Below are 19,699 nucleotides of genomic sequence, written 5' to 3' on the forward strand. Positions count from 1 at the left end.
GTATCTGATAGGAGCTCTACCTGTGAAAAGGATATCAGAGTCAGAGTCTCTAAAAATCTATAACTGATGTACGTGATTACATTTTTAAGAAAAAAACTAATATTTTTTATAATTAAATCTAAACTGTTGGTGTTGAATGATAAATATATCGGTGAAGTAGGATGCAAGTAATAATAAAATTAAAATATATAAAAGTAATCCCTTTAATTTGCGGACGCAAATATTTCTATGCTATTAAGAAGGAGATAAGTAGCATGTGATGGTGAATAACTACTCCTCATCTCTTCTCACCTCCTCTCATTCCATTTCCGTCCACCTTCTCTTCTCTCCAAAATGGACGCCATCTCCAACCCCACCTCCTCCCTCCTCCCAACCTCCTTCCTCCAATCCAACCCCAAAGACTCCCCAAACCTCCTCAATCTCCATCGCCCAATAACTCACCACAAACAACTCCACCAATACTTCACCCTCCTCTCCGCCAAACCCCCTCCCCCGCCTCTCCCTCTCCCTCTCCCTCTCCCCAACCTCTCTCCTCCCCTCAAACCCCGACCCCACCTTCCTCCCGAGCAAACCCTAACCCACCGCCGCGCCGCCACCGGCTACGCGGCCGCCCTCGCCGACGCCGCCAGCTGCGACGGCGTCCTCGCAGCGGCCGGTCGCGACGCGCGGCGGTTGATGCGGCGGGTGGGCGCCGTCCTCGCCGATCCGGCCGCCGGGGATGATAGGAAGGCGGCGGCCGTGGTGGACGCGGCGGGGGGAGGGATGTACGGGAAGTTGGTGGCGCTGGTGCGGATGCTGGTGAGGAAGGGGAAGGTGGGGTTGGTTCGGGAGGTGATGGAGGAGTTTGGGAGGATCTGTGCTCAGCTGAGCGGGGCAGCGGCGACGGCGGCGGAGGTGGTGGTGGTGGCGGCGGGGAGGAGGATGGAGGAGGCGGAGTTGGCCGGGATCGCGAGGGCGGTGCAGAGGAAGAGTGGAGCGGAGAAGGTGAAGGTGAGGCACCTCTTTGCTTCACAGTGAAATTTCTCAGTACAATGGAAGCTCTTTGCTTACATTTGGCAAACTCGCCTTCAATATTCATACTGTTGCAATAGATGCAAGAAAAATTAGTTATTTTAGTTGTATTTAGTAGTGTCTACTGGAGTTTAATTATTAGCCAAATTCCACTAAATAATAATAGCAGACACCTCCAACTCCAAGTGAGTCTCGTACATCAATTGCAAACATTCGAACAGTTTTAATTATGTTCACTTTAAAATTCTACGACCTATGTGTCGAGTGTAATCGGAGTCATCAAATATATGTAATGTATTAATATGCATTTAATGCCTACTAGGATGACTCACACGAACCCTACTCAATATAACAATATAATTCAAGTGGATTTAATTTTAAGTTGTTTTGCAACACTGAGTCACAGTTTGTAAGGGTGAAAAGGTACTTTAGCCTTGTTATTTCTGTGGGTAGTAGCGTCGGAAAAAAAAAAAAAAAAAAAGCCCATGGGCTTGTGGATTCGGCTCATTTAGAGCTTGGCTTCAACTCTAAATGAGCCGAGCCGAGCCGAGCTGATTTTTTTAACTCGAATGTATTAGGCTTGATACTGTAGCAATACGTATATATGTATCGAACTCTCTCAAATCTCAAACTTAGAAGACCGAAGCTGCTCCTGTCCAAGTCATCAAGATCCTGATTCCCTCATTGAAGTCGCTGTTGTCCTCACCAGAGCATTGTCATCCTCACTGAGCGTCTCCTCCTCTCTCCTCTCTCCCTCCATTCCTTTGTAAACCTTGGTAATCAAGCCTGGAGTGGTACTGGGGCAAGGGTTAGGGTTTGCCATAGCATAAGCGAGTATGACTAATTGTATCAAGGATGGAGAACTCTGTTCTAGCCAATATGAGAGCTCTAGAAAGAGCCAAAGACTCATTCAACCAAACCTTTCACCGCTCTACTTTCTAGCAAGCTCTTCTTGCCACCGGTGAGGGTTGAACCCTCTGCTTCCTCGTCGACAATGGAGGAAACAAATGCTTAGATACTCTTACAAATATTTTTATGTATGAAACTGACACTTTAAATTAAAACAAATGCTTTTATGTATGAAATTGGCGCTTTGAATTCAATACTCCTACATGAAAAATTATGCTAAAAAAATCCTTTAGATAATAAAGAGTTACATCTTACAAATGTTTTGCCAAAGTTTACCTTAATATATTGTGCTGTTGTCATTATTGTAAGGTGGACTCCTTGTGATACAAAAAAAAGAAACAGAAAGAAAGAGAAGAATTGGCCCTTGTTGTAATAAGCACCCGACAAGCTTCTCACATGCCAAGTATCAGTATGAGACTATGAGTACAAAGAGCAAACCATATAAGTGTTTTCAAATGTCATTGTGTTGAGTTTTGCATGCCTGGACAACCTATGAAAATAATCTGAGGCAAGGTGTAGAGCATGCTTAACCATGTCATTATACCATCTCCATAGTTTTAACAAGCCCTGTTTAGTCCTCTATCATTTGCCATGATCATGATGAGGGCTTTGAGATTATCATTGATACAATGAAATAATGCAATATATATATATATATAAGTCTGTTATAATCCTTTCTAAACTATTGCTCAATTTTATATAGATTCTCACTTTTTTTTCTCCGACACTTAAACTATTTCAACAATCTAATATCTCCCAACTAGTTGACCCTGTAGATGAAAACTATCAAATGACCATTTCTTTCTCAAATATTCTTTTTCCCTCTCCTGCTTCTCTAAATAAGAGGCAAACAGCTCTTAGACACCTAAAATAGAGATTTTTTAATTAAAAAAATTAAATGGGCACCTAACAAAAGAGGTATTTTAGAGTTTACAGGGTTGAGGAGGTTTAGGTGTAATAATCTCTATAAAAATTAAAAGAGAAAGTGTGCAGACATGTAGTGGTATCAATTAGGTTAATGGGCAATGAGAAAACCTACTATGTTAATGTACTAACTATTCTAAAAATTTAAGTTGTTAGAGAATAATAATTTGTATGTTTTATATTCTAACATAGCATGGCCCAGAAATATTAGTTAGAAGATGTGATGAGATGACTAAGTAGTTTGCATTGCTGAATTGCTGGTTGTTAGAGACTTATAGTGAAAGATACACTACTAATCAGGTGAGAGGAAGATTAATTGCAAACTAGGCTTAATTGAGAATGACATCTGATTGGACTCAAGAACATTGAAAGTAATGTCTTACCTTCATACTCCAGAGAAAAGTTTGTAGCAATAACAACTGCATCACCATCTTAGTGAAACCTGACATGAATTGGAGTTACTTAAAAATTAAACCTAATTAATTAAACAACAGTTCACATAAAAGAAAAAGAAACCCATCAACTCAGCCTGGGCCATGCTTCTTACTTTCCCCATTTTTATATCGTTATATGGCATAATTAGTACGCACAAAAGTTCATCAAAGAAGAAGGAAAAAGAAGGCCAGCTACTACTTGGAGTGATTGCTCCACAGTGGAGCAGGTTGACCACCCTAGGATTTCATTTAAATTTTCTTGCTCTTATTAAAGTTTAAATAACCTAACTCTAAGATCAAATGAGGTACTTTTAATTATTTGGTTTTTAGCTTTTAAAATTAAGTAACAGGACAGTCATCTATTGCTAGATTAAAGTTAATCTGGAGTATTTCCCATCGTGTGAAAGGTAGTAAGATGTTTTCTTGATAATCTTTTCAAAAATTATAGTATCTTGAATATTATAAACTACAGTCCAATAAAAACTCAGTGATCTCCAAATTTGGACCAGTTCTAGTCCATAATCCAAAATCCAAAATGACCCCAACTCAATTGTCTCTGTTATGCATTCAATAATGAAGGGACTCTTCTACCATGACGACTCCTTTGTATAAGCAAAGCAAGCAACCTAGCATGCTTCTTTACAAAACTAACCTTCTCCCCAAAAGGAGAACATCAATCACTAGTTCCCACCTAAACTCTAGTCCTTTTGTCTTCTCCTTCTTCTTCTTCTTCTTCTTCTTCTTCTTCTTGTGTTTCTCCTATATATTTCTCCCACACCAACTACCACTCTTCCCTCAAGAAGAATTGGATAAAGATAGCCAGTGTTATTAGAGATAAAAGAAGAAGAAGAAGAAGAAGAAGAGAGATTATGGGGAGAGAGGATGAGGAAGGCAAGAACTGGGAGGAGGAGAAGGAGGTGGAGATAGACTATGTGTTCAAGATAGTGGTGGTGGGGGATTCTGCAGTTGGGAAGACGCAGCTCCTGGGGAGGTTCACAAAAGATGAGTTCTTCCTTGATTCCAAGTCCACCATTGGGGTGGAGTTCCAGACTCGGACGCTGACCCTCAACAGGAAGCACATCAAGGCCCAGATTTGGGACACTGCTGGTCAAGAGAGGTATGCTTCTAATTCCCTTCTCTCCTCATCCCCCCCACTAGATTCACTATAGATTCTTAATATTGATCAGACTCCCAGAGTTAGAAGCAGCTGCTGCTTGGTATCCTTAATTCCACTAGTAGACCCTATATTTCATTACTCCCCCCAAGAATCTTTCTTCTGGGAAGAACTAGTAGATGAACACACAAGATTAAAAAGGTCATAAGAAAGATTGGGGAGAGTTGCTAGAGCAAACAGAGACGTAATCCTGGGATTAGAGCACCAAGTTTAGTGGTCCATGGTGGTTTTAATATCTAAAATTAAAGACGTATTTGACTGCCCTTCGTGTGTGACCTGTAACTGTCACTTGTGGGTCCAGTAACGAATCAATCCGTGTCCCAATGTTTTATACGATCTCAGATTTGTTGTTCCTTTGCTCTCTCTCTCTCCTTCTAACGCGTTTATCTTTCTTTTCTTTCTTTCTTTCTTTCTTTCTTTCTTCTTTTCCCTGGGAGCCACGGCAATGGAATTTTTAGAGGACGATTTACCTCTCAATGGTTTTGTTTGTATTCTTTTATCACTTTATACTTTTTCTGTGGTGTAGACTAAAGTGTAATTGATATATTTTATTTATCATCATATTTAATTAAATTATAAGTCGAATTTAAAAATATTTATTCAATATAAAATTATAGAGAATTTTAGATATGTCAGAAGATTTATTCAATTATTTATAAGAAATAAATCTAGGTCTAGGGATTAATGAGAGGTTAAGCTTGGGATTGGAAGAGTTGGTGGATGGCAGTGGAGTTGCTCTTTGGCTATAAAGACAACTATGACATCCAACAACCCTGATGAACATATTGGCAAATGGATAAGAATTTATTGCAATGGATACTTGGCCTGTGATCTATTATCCTGTAGAACAATTAAAATGAAAAGAAATTTACTGTACCGTCGTTTACGTTTTAACTAACTGCACTTGCCAAATGACAAACTTAGAATATTGTATGTATATATACCTCTCAAAATACTTGGTTTTTGTATGGATACCTTTTAAAACCTTCAATTTTTGTGTGGATACATTGCTCTCGAATCATAACATTTTTGTTGTTTTTATCTCTTAAATGCTTCAGATTTTAATATATATATATATAGAGAGAGAGAGAGGGAGAGAGAGAAAGTAATCAGAAGTGTTATGTTTTGAAGGGTTTTCATGCAAATATGAAGTTTAAAAGTGTATATAAGTAAAGAAGGAGCTTCAAAAGTATACATGTAAACAAGTACCATTAAGTTAGTATTAAGTGAAAATTAAACTCAAATCGCCCTTTAAGCAATACAAGCAAAAGATAGGAGTTGGGCCATAATAAAGGTCTAAAAAGGCAGGGTGTAAATAATAATAAACACAAAATGTAGTGTGTTATTTGTCAATTTTACTAGAATAAAATGTCAAAAGAAAGTTATGTTCAATACAAGGCTGCAAAGAATCTGCAAAAGGTTCTGAAACAATTCAAAATAAGTACAAGTTACAACCATAATAGTCTGTCAATATTCTCAAAAACCATAATAGTTTGTCAACTCTCTATAATACAGACAGCCAAACAGCACTCAGTTATTTCTCATTGTATCTTTACCACCCCTATGGTTTTTGACTTATATTAGCTGCACATACTGTTTTCTTTTCTTTTCTTTTCTTTTTACTGAGTATATTATATATACTGTGTATACTACCAGTATTCCAATTCAATGGACTCTTTGCTGTAATGAATGGACACACAAACACACGCACCAGAACACAGGAAAGAATATTTAAGTAATCAACAACTTATGTATCTTATTGTCAAAATTGACTGGGATTTTGATGCATGTCATCATCAGACTCTGATATTGATTTCTAAAAGCAAGATATGCTGGAGTACAGGAGAGACACATTAGCTTGCACACTAAGTTATTGCTCAATTTAAAATAATACCTGGAATACACTTGTAACATATTAAATATAGTAAGCTCCTGATCATTTGATCAACTATAGTTAGAATTAGAGAACTTTTCCAAAGACATACAAGAATGAAAGCAAGTATATCATGTGTAACCACAACAAATGCTGAAGGAAACTGATGCTTATCTTTCTATCTGGAGTGGAACAGTTACCTTGCAAATCTACTCATCCATATAATTTGCAATTTTGGTATGGATTCTCCTGCTCAGAATATTTAATCTTTTAAAGCATCTGACCTTAGGTTGACCAGAATCATCAAACTTCAGAAGGAGAAACCAGCCATACATGCTTCAGAGAGATCCTAGCTGCTCCTTTTGGACAGATAATATCATGATGTCCTATAAGACTTAGGACACAACCAAATCGACTAGTCCGGTTGAAATAATATGCATGTTAATATAGAGAAGACACCAAAGGAATACACTTCAGAATGCTAGGAATCAACAGTAGTAGCTTAGATTTACATAACTTTATGTAAAGCCTTTGCTTGTATCATAGTTTTATGTAAGCCATTGCCAAGAATATCCAGATATTTGATGTAGCATTCACTTCAATGGAAACAAGTGTTATTGTCACATATAAATTGACATAACTTTTAGGCAATTTCTTGTCAAGTATTTTCCATCTCTAATAGAAATTCTTGTCTTAGTGATAAATAAATTTGAAAAATAAATATCAAATATCTGATACTGCTTCATAAGAGTAAACCACTAAATCCTTAAGATGTATGTTTAATGCATCTACTAAGCACATCAGAAAAGCATGTTAGAATTACATGCAGGTTGCTTTCATATAAATGATTTGTACTCAAAGCTGCAGTGCTGCACTGACAAATAATATAGGCAGACAGTAGAATTTTGATGCGTGATCATCAAAGCTGTAACTGTCTGAACCTTATTCTAATTACGGATTAGCACACCTAATATCCAAAACCCAGTGAATCTTGATGTCTGCCATTCTAGTATCTAATGAAGAAATCCCAATCTAACTAACTAAAACAAACCCTTTAACTAAAAAGAGCAACAACTTGCTCTGTCTTCTCATTGGTATAGGTCTTGAATGCAGGTACAGAGCAGTGACCAGTGCTTACTACAGAGGAGCACTTGGTGCCATGCTAGTCTACGATGTCACAAGGAGACAAACATTTGATCACGTAGCAAGGTGGGTCGAAGAACTGCGAGCCCATGCCGACAAGTCTATCGTTGTCATGCTGATCGGAAACAAGGCTGACCTTACTCAGAAAAGGGCGGTCTCAACAGAAGAAGCTATTGAATTTGCAGAGGAACAAGGACTGTTCTTTTCCGAGGCATCTGCTCTTACTGGAGAACATGTGGAAAGAGCTTTCCTGAGCCTTATAGATGAGATATACGCAGTAGTTTCAAGGAAGGCTCTGGAGTTGGATGAAGCAAGAAAGATGAATGGTGGAAATGAATCAAAAGATATATTGGTGCTAAAAGGAACCAAGGTATCAGTGCTGTCTGAGGTTTCTATGATGGAAACCAGTGCTATGAGGAAAGGATCTCAGTGTGCTTGTGTGTGACTCCTGTGCATAGTTTTGTAATGTCTACTTGGTTATGATGGTAAGTGACAGCATTTAGAAGTCACAGTCCATTTGTTGATGACAAGGGTTTGAGAAGAAAGCATGTTTGGCTTTGTGTAAATTGAATTTAGATATGATTTCATGCTTTCAGTATGATTTTTATTCAGTGAAAATCTGGCTATTACACACTAGGCATAGAAACTATTGGAAAATTACAATTATACATTTATACTTTCTTCTTGAAACAGTGAACATGTTATAAGTGTATTATGTGATCTAGCACTACTGCATTTGATATTTTTGCAATCTTATTAGGAGAAGTCAATGATTTTGTCTGACACTGAATAAAAAGTGCTGCTTTACTGTTCTCTAATGTCTTCAAAACCTAGAATGGTAGCTTTAAAGCAGAGTATATTAGAGGACTTAAATCATAATTTTTTCTATTAAAAGACCCAATCTTATTGACTCCAAAGAAAAGCAATATTACTAGCTCAGGCATTCTAACAAACAACTTACATGCAACCATTCTTCTCCCTCCCTCCTTCCTTTCTACGATCAAAAACCGAAAAAGGAATACAAATGGAAGGGAAAACAAAGAACAAGTTGTTAAAATGCCTACTTACTCACTCCAGTACTTATCGTCGTCAGGCTTCTCCTCTTCGCCGTCCTCCTCCCCAATCTCCACCTCTGCGCTCTTAAACCTTCTCACGTCCTCCACTGCGGCCTTCCGAAACATCCCGATGTCGACCGCGCCGGCCACCATGTGATATCCCCTCAGCTTAAGCTGTTCCGGGGCATCGTGCGGCATCGCGAACCCTCCCAAGTAAACCCTCTTCTCCTTCCTTCCCACCATACCCAACACTCTCCTTTCCGCCTCCTTCACTGCCTCCCTCACCTTCCGGTTCCCCGGGTCCCACAAGTACCCCATGCTCGCGCTCAGATCCAACGGCCCCATCTGCACCACGTCGACCCCGTCGACGGCCGCGATCGCCTCGATCTCTGCCACCGCCGCCGCCGTCTCCGCCTGGATCATTATCAAGGTCTCCTCTTCGCACCTTGCTAGGTAGCTGTCGTCCATCCCGTACGCGGACGCGCGCACGACGGTGTGCGCGGACCCCCGCACGCCGCGGGGCGGGAAGCGGCAGTAGGAGACGGCGAGCTCGGCTTCGCGGGGAGAGCAGACGGAGGGGAACATGACGCCGGCCGGGCCGAGGTCGAGGGCCTTCTTGGCCCAGGCGGGGGAGGAGTCAGGAAGGCGGAGAATCGCCGGGGTACCGACGGCGGCGAGGGCACGGAGGCAGGGGAGGGCGTCGGAGATGCCGCCGGGCCCGTGCTCCATGTCGACGACGACGTAGTCGTAGCCGGCGAGGCCGGCGATCTCGGCGAGGGTGGGGGATGAGGAGAGGAGGAAGAGGCCGTAGAGGACCTCGCCGGCGGCGAGGCGGGACTTTAGGTTTACGCGGGTGGACTCGAGATCAGCGGATACGGCGGCGGCGGCGGAGGAGGAGAGGATGGCCTTGAGAGGCGGCGGAGAAGAGAAGCTTCGTGCGCATCGGGAGGGGAGAGAGAGGGAGATGGGGGTCAGGATTTGGTGCGATCGGAGGAGAAGAGAAGAGGGGGTTTTGAGTGTTAGAGTTTTGGGAGAGAAGAGAAAGGCGCTAGCATGGGAAGTGGCGGAGATAGCCGCCATGGGAGAGAGTGGAGAGTGGAGGGTGGAGAGTGGAGAGGGAGAGGACAACGGCGTGTTATGGGTAGGTTTTGAAGGTTTAGTAAGACCCGATCCGATACGGTTGGTCGCAGGACGCATGAACGCATCCCCCCCTCCCCTCGAAACGCCGATTTTTCCCATGATACGGGTCCAATGCGGGTCGGATAATGTTAGGATTTTGATCAGCATCCGATATCGGGGCATCAAAGGGTCGATGTCCTCGTGCCCCAATCCAACCGAAAGCTCTCTCCCCCACGCGTCTTCATCATCTCCGGCGATCCGAACATCGGTGGATCCGCGCTGCTCCAAGGTGGATCCATCGGATCGAAGTAAGGCGAGGTGCTCTCCGGCGAGGTCGGTGCTTTTTTTTTGGATTATTTTTCTTGCTTTTGGTTTCTCTCCTCTCTCTCTCTCCTCCTTTTCTCACTCCGCGGTGAGTAATCTATTTTTTTTTTTTTCATTCTCCTTTAATTTTTACTGAATTTTTTTAAATTTTTCCTGCATATGTATGATTTTTTTTAGAATTATACATAATTAAACGATAGTTCGACAGCAAAACGAAGGTCGAGACGAGTAAATAGCAACCTTTCTCTCTGTACTTCGCTTAATGCCTCTTAGTATATTCCCCAGAGAGCAAAAGTTCAGCCTTTACATTTGCTCTACATTAAAATTAATACAATCCTGTATATTTCTTACAGCAGGTCTTGAGAAAATGAGAAGACGACCAGGGATTTCGGGTTTGCAGAGTGCAGCAGCTACTCGGGTATTCCCCCCTTTTCCCTTCATTTTCGTTCATAATTGCTCAGAATGCTAGTCAAGTTTTTGTACCCTTTAAGTAATTCCCTTCTCTCTTTTTCGTTTTTTCATCAATAATCTCAGGATCAATATCGGTTAGTTGGTGAAAATGTTGCCAAGATAAGAACAGATCTCATGAAGGAACAACTTGAAACATTTCGATCTCAATTAGAAGATTTTGCTCGCAAACATAAGGTGATAATTTTTTCTTTCCTGTTCTTTTTTTTTTTGGGTACTTTATCTGTTTTATTTTTGCTGAATGCTTATATGCAAGTCGATACTTATCTTATTTGGTACTCCGCTAGGGTCTTTTGTCAGTGGAATAATTCCACAATGCCATCACCTTCTCCTTTAACTTTTGCTTCGATGGGCACTAAGATTTCAATTTACATAGCCAGTAAGTTAATTAAGTTTTACGTCTTGATTTATAGAAATGGGTTTATTGATACATATATTTGGGAGAACTTATATTTGCGAAAATATTCAACAAAGAAAAAGGAAATAGATGAGAGGATTTTGCAATAAGCTCTAGTTGATTCACGCTCTTGGCTTTCTGAATTTTATGTGATACTAAGGTCTTGTGCCTGAAGAAGCATTTGTTTTTTTTTCCAAGATAGAACAAAGTGCAATGTGACAGTTCTACAATAAGGATGGAGAATAATTTACTGATTCTTGTACTATTTCTTATTTATTCACTGACCTTCCAGGAAAGGAACATGATTCACATTTAGTGTGCTAGAGCTATGTATATTATAGTATTGAATTAAAAATCTGAACTTTTAGCTACTTTATTATTTATAGTTGGTAGAAATCTATTCTAATCATATTACACAACATACAAATACAAGGCCTTTAAGCTTGAACATAGATATAGGATGTGTAATTATAGATAGACCATCATGCCAACTCAGGAAATTGGATTGAGAAAACTGACGTCATATCACTACATATATTGTAGATTGTGATGCCACTTTATCATGCTCGGCATGTACCATGTCTACCAATTTATCAACATAGATATGGAGCTTATATGGATACTCCAATACTCCTAGTTTGTATGGCTCAAGGTTTCTTCAACCTCAGAGCAGCTTATACCCATGTCTACCATTTATTTACCTAGATATGGAGCATATTTGGATACTCCTCCTAGTTGGTAGGCTCAAGGTTTCTTCAACCCCAGAGCAGCTTATGACTTATGAGTACTTAGTGAAGCTTAAACAACTTAAATTAAGTGTAAGAGAGGAGTACAAATTAAAAAGACCTGAAAATGGGCTAAATATGGGGTTTAGGTTAGATTATGTTGATATTTTTCAATGAGTCATCTCTAATTCCTCTAAATAGCATAAAATTTTGGGTCAAACTAAGTTGAATATCTATTTTTTTGGGATCAATAACGACAAGGTGTCTCTACATACTTGCGCAGTATGGGGAATGCAAGATGATTTGCTTTGGAAAAAAAAGGTTTTCTGATTTCCTCTATGTTGAGCTATCCTTAATTCCTTCCTAATTTAAGTCTCTGAAAAATAAGCCATCTATCATCCCAGTAATTGAAATCACATTCCTTTTAAATTACACCTTGATGATGTACCTCACATGTACAAATTTCAAAGTTCTCTGCTTTTAGTGCTTGCACTTTGCACCATATTTAAGTTTACCAACTTGTAGTGCTCTTTCTTGGGATTTTGCCATTTATATGGAACCTGATTATGTGATGTATTAGATGCGATGTACCCCACAAAAGTTCTCGCTTCAATAGAATGCTGATACAATTACCTGGACATTATAAGGATTTTAGTATTCTGACTCAGTTGCAATCAAGGTAAACATGAATGAATTCCCTATTCCTCTGAAGAAATTTGGAGGAGCTTAAACTAAACTTGAGGAAAGGATGCACTTAGTAGAGATGGGAACAGACATGCAAAACTTTAATAAGCAATAACTGTCGTTTGTTTCGCCATACTTGAATTCAATGGAGTTATTACTCTTTTACTGGTTTGTACATTCTCTTCTCTTTTATCAACCCAATCTGACACCATCATGCTTGATAAATGTATACTTGAAAATGCTACAAGATGTAAGTTTGAGCTTTCTGCGATTCAAATTTGCAACTCTTAAAGACTACATATCATGTTTAAATATTCCTTAGTAAGTTACTATATCTTGTGGCAATCCAGAATGACATCCGTAAGAACCCTACATTCAGAGCGCAGTTCCATGAGATGTGTGCAAAAGTTGGTGTGGATCCCTTAGCTTCTAATAAGGGAGTTTGGGCAGAGCTTTTAGGGATTGGTGACTTCTACTATGAGCTGGGTTGGTATTTTTTGTCTTGTCCATAATTATACTGCAGTATCTATGTAAGCTTTAAGTTGTTTGGATTTGCTCCCATATTTATCTTGATGATTGAATGAATTACAACAGTATGCTCTAGAAAATTGGCAAGTAGGACAGAAACTAGAAAGATGAACTTTTTAATCAAGTTTCAATTTCTTTCTATTTCAGTCCCTGTACTGGGATCTCCTAATTTGGATTGTACCTGTTATAGCTTGGAAGACTTTGTTTATATGAATTTGGTTAGATTTGGTCTCACAATTTTATATTCCAATAAGATATTTTTGCATTTCTGCATCACATACACTTTAGTTGAGCCACATGATGGAGATCTTATGATCTTTGTCATATGTCCAGTTAAAATAATTCTTTATCATCAAAGTATACAAGGTAAGCATGCCAAGTAGACTTTCAGAGGGTGATCTATCGTTTGGTTGGTAAGTGTAGGTTGTCAGATATAGCATTGATACTTGGATTTCAACATATCAGTGCAACTAATGGGCTGAAGTACCATACCTCATGTAGAAATGTCTAAACTAATCCAAAAAGTTACTTATAAGTTATCAGCAGATCATCTAAGCAGATTACACTAGTGGACACATACCTATGCAGGAATGTATACTTTGCATTACATATTCTGTTTATTTCCTTACTAGGTTAAAAGCATGTTTCCTGTAAAAACAGACAAGTCATGTTTAAAACATTTCTCACCCTTCAAAGTTCATACCATATTGGGTTCAAATTTCATTCTCTCTCATGTATCATTGCTTGCATCTGGAAAAAAACATCTTTTTCTATCATGGAAGTATTACTTAGAATTTCCTCTTTTTAATTGGAACTGTTTGATGAGGCAGGAGTTCAGATTGTTGACATTTGCATGGCAACCAGATCAACCAATGGTGGTCTGATCAGTTTGCAGGAGCTTTGCACTCTACTCTGTCAAAAGAGAAAAGCTGCTCGGGATCCAGTATCCGAAGATGACTGCCTGCGTGCTATAAGTAAGCTAAAGGTGAGAAACTAAAGTTAATGATTTTATTTTTGCAAGTTAGCTTCGCATGTACGTTTGGCTTATTATTCTTTTGGCACCACCTCTTGCATTCCAAGCCATGTAGGATCTTGGTTTACTCATGGAATATCTAATTAAAAATTAGGTCCTGATGAACTTCTGGTACATGAACTTTCAGGTCTTGGGTAGTGGTTTTGGAGTAATTTCAATTGGGAAAAGAAAACTTGTTCGATCTGTTCCTACTGAGTTGAACAGAGACCATAATGAAATTTTGGAAGTGGCTCAGGTTTGTTCTTCTTCAGAACTTTTGATACATAAGGCTTTTTGATACTTGCATGTATTCTTCTCAGGTCTTCGGTAGTGTTTGCACCTTTTGAACATAATGAGGTAGTAGCAATGTTATTATCATGCAGGGTCAGGGCTATGCAACTGTAGAGCAGGTTGAGAAGACGCTTTCATGGTCCTCGGGCCGTGCAGCTGATGCACTTGAAACTTTGTTGAAAGTAAGCATCGCAAATGGACTGATATGTCCCTTATATATATCTATGTATGTATTTTTTTTTTTCTTGTATACTTACTGATTCTTCATATCGGTTAATCCAGGAAGGACTTGCTATGATTGATGATGGTCATAGAGATGGAAAGCGCCATTATTGGTTCCCCTGTGTTGCTCCCATTTCTGTGGCTGCTGGATCTGATGGATTGGGTATTGATTCTTAATTATGCATGTCTCTAATTTGTTCACCCTGGTGTACATTCTCAAGAAATTCCAAACAAAGATTCAAGCCAACCCACCTGCATAGAAGCAAATTCTGTGTATTTTTTTATTTCTTTTTCTATGCTTCAAGCTGTTGAAATTATTTTGAACAAGAAAATCTTCTTTCTGGCAGCTACTGGCCTATTGTATGATAGATCTCATGGAACAAGATTCTTTTATCTTTTTCTCAGTTTGGAATTTTGGATGTCTAGGCCATGATCTTGTACTTGAATAAGTTTGGCATAAGAATTAGGTGAATTGAAAGTTCCATCTTCTACTTAACTTCCTATATAAATCCTTGTCAACTATTGAACCAATCATCTGTTCTTCTTTCACTCATTTCTTCTGACCATCTTTTTCTTTGTCGGTATCTTTTGCTAAAATTTCCATGATAGTTAGAGAAGCATTATCTTAGCTAAGTAATGATGTCTTTAAGTACATGATTAGTCAATAGTCAACGGTAATAAATTTGTGAGTTGATCTTTCCACTTATTTAATGAATAATAATAGGATATAAATACATAGTAGATCAATATACAAGTATAAGAATCAAAGGCCACATATATAAATATACATCACGAACTTTGCATTTATATTTGTGACGGAAGATGTAATGCAATTTTAGCCATTGAATAATGCTTCGTGATTCGCAAAAGCTCATTCCAGTTATTACCTTGAGCTCAACCAATCTCAAATGATGCTACCGGATAGCATCCGACCCGTATCCGAATGATGCTTAACGGGTCGGATTGAGAAACGTATTCCTTCTTCGTGTGGCGCCGCCGCCTACGACTTGCTCTGCTGACTGCTGGTCCTCCTCAAAACCCTTCTTTTGCTCCCGCTCCTTCCTGTCCACCGAGAGAGGAGTAGGAGGAAGGAGAGGAAAACATGAAGACGCGAAGGAGGCAATTCGTCGAACGATTGACGAGCGAAATTTCGTATCTCGAGTTCAATCTCAATCCTACTAAGAAATCGGAGGAGGAGGAGAGGGATTGGTCCGGCCTAATCGACTCCATGCTCTTCTCCATCCTCGGCCGCCTCGAAACTCTAGAAGACTTCTTCTCCTTCCGCGGCGTGTGCCGCAACTGGCGCTCGATCTCCTCCCCTTGCCCCGAAACCCTCGCCTCGCAATCTCCTCTCATCCTCCTCACCCGCTTCCCGAGCTACACCGAGGCCTTCTTCGATATCTCCCGCCGCCGCCTCTACAATTTCCAGCTACCGTGGCGTCTCTACTCCCGCTTCTCCCTTGCCTTCTCCCACGGCTTCCTTGTCACCTCCACCGAGCCCCCCCGCTCCAGGATCCTCCTCTGGAACCTCTTCTCCGGCGACCATATCCGCCTCCCAAGATCCCCCGAGCCGTTCCGCCGCGTGATCTTGTCCTCGCCGCCCTCGTCGCCGCAATGTTTGATGGTTTTGTTCCACCCCGGCAATTCTACAATCCAATTTAGCTGGTTGGGAGATTCACTGTGGAAAGTGCACTCCTGGGGCCCTGCACATTTAATCCACGATATGATCTTTTTCCAGGGAAGGCTCTTTGCACTGATTAATGGCCGCCTCGCATTAGTGGATCTTGCCCCTTGCCCCCAATTTACGCTTTTGGAAGATTCATTGGATGTGGAATGGAAACGGAACAGTCAAAGGTTTCTAGCCAAGTCTGGCGAGGAGCTGTTGCTGGTTTGTTGCTTCGAGTTCAGTATCTTCAGGTGGGCTTTCGGCGGTGGTGGGTGGGTGGAGCTGAAGAGTTTGGATGGAAGGGCTCTTTTTATTGGATTGGGAGGGTTTGCGGCATCCGTTGTGCCTCCTTGCTTGGGAGTCAGAGAGAATTGTGTCTACTTTGCAGGAAGGAATGCAGATGGGTGGTGTGAATTCTCCTTAAAGGATAGGTGCCTCGAGACTGTCTCTGTTGCTTCACCTGGTTTGCTTAGAAGTCAGACCTCTTTACCACCTATTTGGGTTCTGCCAAGCCTGTCCTAAATTAGCCTAAAAGTTTCTTTCTTAGAACAGAAGGCTTTATTGAAATCGGGTCGCAGGGTACATTCAGATAGCTTGAAGGCATCAAAGATGGAATATTGTTAGATATCTGGTATGCCGTTTGCCTTTTTGATATACATTGTGTGTTCTTATACAAGGTAATCCTTGTTTTATCTAGGATTAAATTATTGTGCAGTACTTTAGTGGTTGCAATCACATACAAGAGTAGCCTTTGGGTTGCAGTTTGTGGTGGACAAGACTCGCGAAGTGATTTGTAAGAAGTGAGTTTCTTTTATCTGAACTTGGGTTTGAAACTTTTACTATTATTATTAGATATGATATTTTCATATAAAAAATATTGATCGTGTGGTGCCTCTTGACATTAGTACTTTTATATCACGTACCATTTCACATTTTGTTATTAGGTGTTTATAATGAATTTCCGAAGAGGAAGAATTGCTAATTACTCTTCTGGATATAAACGAGCATCTAAACTTTCCTGGAATATGAAAAGGAAAATAAATTATCCATTTGTGATCTATAAGCAATGTTACTTGGAAATAGAAGGTAGTATGCTTTAATTTTCTACTGCTGAGTTGCAAGCTAGGTAAAGATACTAAACCACATAGTATAAGAGATCTTGGAATATTAAATTGCAATTTGGAGAGCCAGATCTAGATAGTGATGCCAACATTTATTAAGTAATCTAATTCCTAATCCATAAAGTCCAGATTTTGAGAATTTGACCTTCTCCGGATGAATAATTTCTCATTGTGTCTTCTACATTTTTTGTAGCAAAAACTTAATATTCGATCATGCAGAGTCTATGTAGATGACTAAATATTGTCCTCATGGTAAACTCATCAAAGTGATATTTTTCTGTACTGGCTTGATATTTCTCTATATGAGAGTAATGGATTGCTGCATATGGCATGAAACTCTCATGCAGCTTTGTTGCTCATTTTCTACTTCATATTCAGGTGGGGAAATGGATGTAATACTGTATTTATTTGATGGGAGTTATTTCTTTCATTGATTCCAACAGCTTGAACCTCTAAGCTTTGGGCTACTCATTGGTCATTGCCTGGTATTTCTTGACAGAATTGTTTCAAAGACTCTTTTTTTAGTAAGATAAGGATATGTCTGGATGTCGAATTGCTTCTTAATCTTACTTCGTATCTTATGGATGTCGAATTGCTTGATGCTACATTAGTGAACTAAGTGAAAACAATATTTTGGTTTACTGATTTCTAACTTGTGTAATTATGTACTGCTCTGATACCTCAGGTCTTGCATTTGCTTGAGACAAGCTTGATCCATGTTAACTGTTGATGTTCAACATAGTATCTTAGGTTACCTGAAGACCCTTATGCAATTATTATAGATTTTTCAAGACTCAGCAGGAAATAAACCCATCAAACCCTTACAATCTTTTATTCGTATAAGAACCATACAAATATTTCAAATTGCTAATGTATAGGTATATTAACTTGAACAAAAATGGCAGTGCAATACCATGTTTATGGAAGTTCAGGTATATCCATTGCCTGCAAAACAATCTAGTTATGTACTTAAACATATGTAGTACACCTACTGTTCTATAATTTGAAGAGGGGCAACATAGTGTAAATATATCTTATAGGTTAGTACCTTGTAACGAGAGAACAAGATATCATCTAAGAAAATCATGAGATGAAAAGAAGTACAAATTTATGATGGCTAGTTGAATATGTATATATGTATGTGCCATTTTATTGAAACCCATGTGATTCTCACAATTTAAACTGAAACTTGAAGTCTGTTTCCTATGAAAAGATACACATGTTTGACTGCCTGTACAAATTATCAAGTTTAAGTTTTCTTCGTACACTTTTTTTGTGATGAAGCCATTTGGAGAGCGTAAATGTTTTACTTTATGTAGTGATACATACATTTACTTTGTAACTTAACCTGATAGCATACAAGGAGTCAAATAATTACATGCAATTTATTAGTTTGGTCAAATTGGAGATCCATACTAGTTCTTGATTTAAATTGTGGAAAGCTTGCTGCAGGTTCAACATGAAACTCACATTCAGGAACCGCGAAAGAGATATATTCGTGTGTCAAACTTTTTTTTCCAGTAAATTTCAGCAGAGCTCGGCAGTGACTTGCTGATTGAAAGAGTAAGGAATATCTCCCCACTTCCACACAGAAACAATTTAGACTTAAATTCTAATATAATTTGTTATGGGTCGAAAACTTTCAGATTCATCCAAGTACTGAACTGAGAGTGAAGTGATCGATAGCCAGTTATGAAGAGCATCCATCCAACCATATGGCTCTGGTGAACTAAGAAATGAAGCTCCATTCTCTGTTTAATTGAAGAATCCCTTCAGCTTTTCAAACAGCATTTCACTCTGAGTCAAGGGTTGGAACGTATACAAAGAACAATCCCTTGTCAGGGTTGTAAATCGTCGTTTTCACATAATCTTTGGGGAGAAGGGGAAAGGTATTGATTATTGGTAGAGTAGCTTTCATGTAGTGAAGGAGAAAGTTCTTTTTCTAAGAAAAGAAGCAGTTCCTTCGTTTTTCACCAATGTTTCACACTTCTATCCGAGCTTGTGATTATTCTTGACAACCCTAAAACGAACGGTGGAGTCAAAGGACTTGCAATTGCAAAGATCCATTAGTTCAGCACTTGATCATACATTACCATGGTACCTTCTTATACTTGATCCTGTTCTGCTGATGTTGTTAAAGGGTAAATGAACTTAGCATTGGCGTTTGGTTGAGGAACAAGGCACTCCTATCCATGGATTAGGGATCTCTTATTCATAATTTGTAGCCAAAAACCACCTAAATTTCCCCTTTGGTATCTTAAAAAATAGAGACCAAATAGGTGTTAATTAACTGGGATTATAGAAAAAGAACTGTGATAAATATGGTTTGCCACCCAACTTTACCCTCAACCCTCACTTAAATGACATTTGAAATGGCCTGTTAAATTAAACTGCGCTCAGGTCGTTGCTTAGTACTCTTTTTGTAGCAAATGAGAGTGTTAATTTATGCAAAATAAAAATAGAGAGCTTTATTTATAATATAGTCAAAATGTAAGGTGTTGTTTGTAGTTCCTCTAAATATTAGAGGTGAATCTGATAATTATGGTAAATAGTATAATATCTTTCTATATATATAATAAAATTACAAACATCTACTATACATAAAACCACAATTAAGAG

The 19,699-nt window shown here is 39.3% G+C and overlaps 5 protein-coding genes across 7 annotated transcripts; 4 read left to right on the plus strand and 1 right to left on the minus strand.

The window, feature by feature from the left end:
• The first annotated feature begins 271 nt into the window (after positions 1-271).
• LOC140768828 (ATP synthase delta chain, chloroplastic) lies at positions 272-1,323 on the plus strand. Its single transcript, XM_073109258.1, has one exon. The coding sequence runs from the start codon at positions 334-336 to the stop codon at positions 1,015-1,017; it is 684 nt and encodes a 227-aa protein (XP_072965359.1). The 5' UTR covers positions 272-333; the 3' UTR covers positions 1,018-1,323.
• A 2,426-nt stretch (positions 1,324-3,749) lies between these two features.
• On the plus strand, positions 3,750-8,160 carry LOC140768819 (ras-related protein RABA4c-like). Its single transcript, XM_073109248.1, has 2 exons — positions 3,750-4,395; positions 7,439-8,160. Exons 1-2 carry the CDS (start codon positions 4,148-4,150, stop codon positions 7,911-7,913), a joined length of 723 nt encoding a protein of 240 aa, XP_072965349.1. The 5' UTR covers positions 3,750-4,147; the 3' UTR covers positions 7,914-8,160.
• A 131-nt stretch (positions 8,161-8,291) lies between these two features.
• LOC140768783 (uncharacterized) lies at positions 8,292-9,845 on the minus strand. The gene has a single exon (XM_073109193.1). It carries the CDS (start codon positions 9,823-9,825, stop codon positions 8,533-8,535), a length of 1,293 nt encoding a protein of 430 aa, XP_072965294.1. The 5' UTR covers positions 9,826-9,845; the 3' UTR covers positions 8,292-8,532.
• LOC140768804 (vacuolar protein sorting-associated protein 22 homolog 1) lies at positions 9,841-14,723 on the plus strand. 2 transcript variants are annotated; one of them, XM_073109227.1, is made up of 8 exons: positions 9,841-9,975; positions 10,320-10,384; positions 10,501-10,611; positions 12,591-12,726; positions 13,599-13,753; positions 13,929-14,036; positions 14,164-14,253; positions 14,354-14,723. In XM_073109227.1, exons 2-8 carry the CDS (start codon positions 10,334-10,336, stop codon positions 14,468-14,470), a joined length of 768 nt encoding a protein of 255 aa, XP_072965328.1. In that variant the 5' UTR covers positions 9,841-9,975; positions 10,320-10,333; the 3' UTR covers positions 14,471-14,723. The 2 variants fall into 2 exon arrangements, with proteins under 2 accessions (XP_072965328.1, XP_072965335.1); XM_073109234.1 differs by having other exon boundaries at positions 9,852-9,975; positions 10,323-10,384.
• Positions 14,724-15,156: 433 nt separating this feature from the next.
• On the plus strand, positions 15,157-19,165 carry LOC140768791 (uncharacterized). 2 transcript variants are annotated; one of them, XM_073109215.1, is made up of 4 exons: positions 15,157-16,590; positions 16,675-16,759; positions 18,523-18,643; positions 18,727-19,165. In XM_073109215.1, exon 1 carries the CDS (start codon positions 15,396-15,398, stop codon positions 16,479-16,481), a length of 1,086 nt encoding a protein of 361 aa, XP_072965316.1. In that variant the 5' UTR covers positions 15,157-15,395; the 3' UTR covers positions 16,482-16,590; positions 16,675-16,759; positions 18,523-18,643; positions 18,727-19,165. The 2 variants fall into 2 exon arrangements, with proteins under 2 accessions (XP_072965316.1, XP_072965307.1); XM_073109206.1 differs by having other exon boundaries at positions 18,533-18,643.
• Positions 19,166-19,699: the final 534 nt, after the last annotated feature.

The sequence above is a fragment of the Typha angustifolia genome, chromosome 2, assembly GCF_048772165.1.
Source record: "Typha angustifolia cultivar Huaian chromosome 2, ASM4877216v1, whole genome shotgun sequence".
Taxonomy (NCBI): Eukaryota; Viridiplantae; Streptophyta; class Magnoliopsida; order Poales; family Typhaceae; genus Typha; species Typha angustifolia.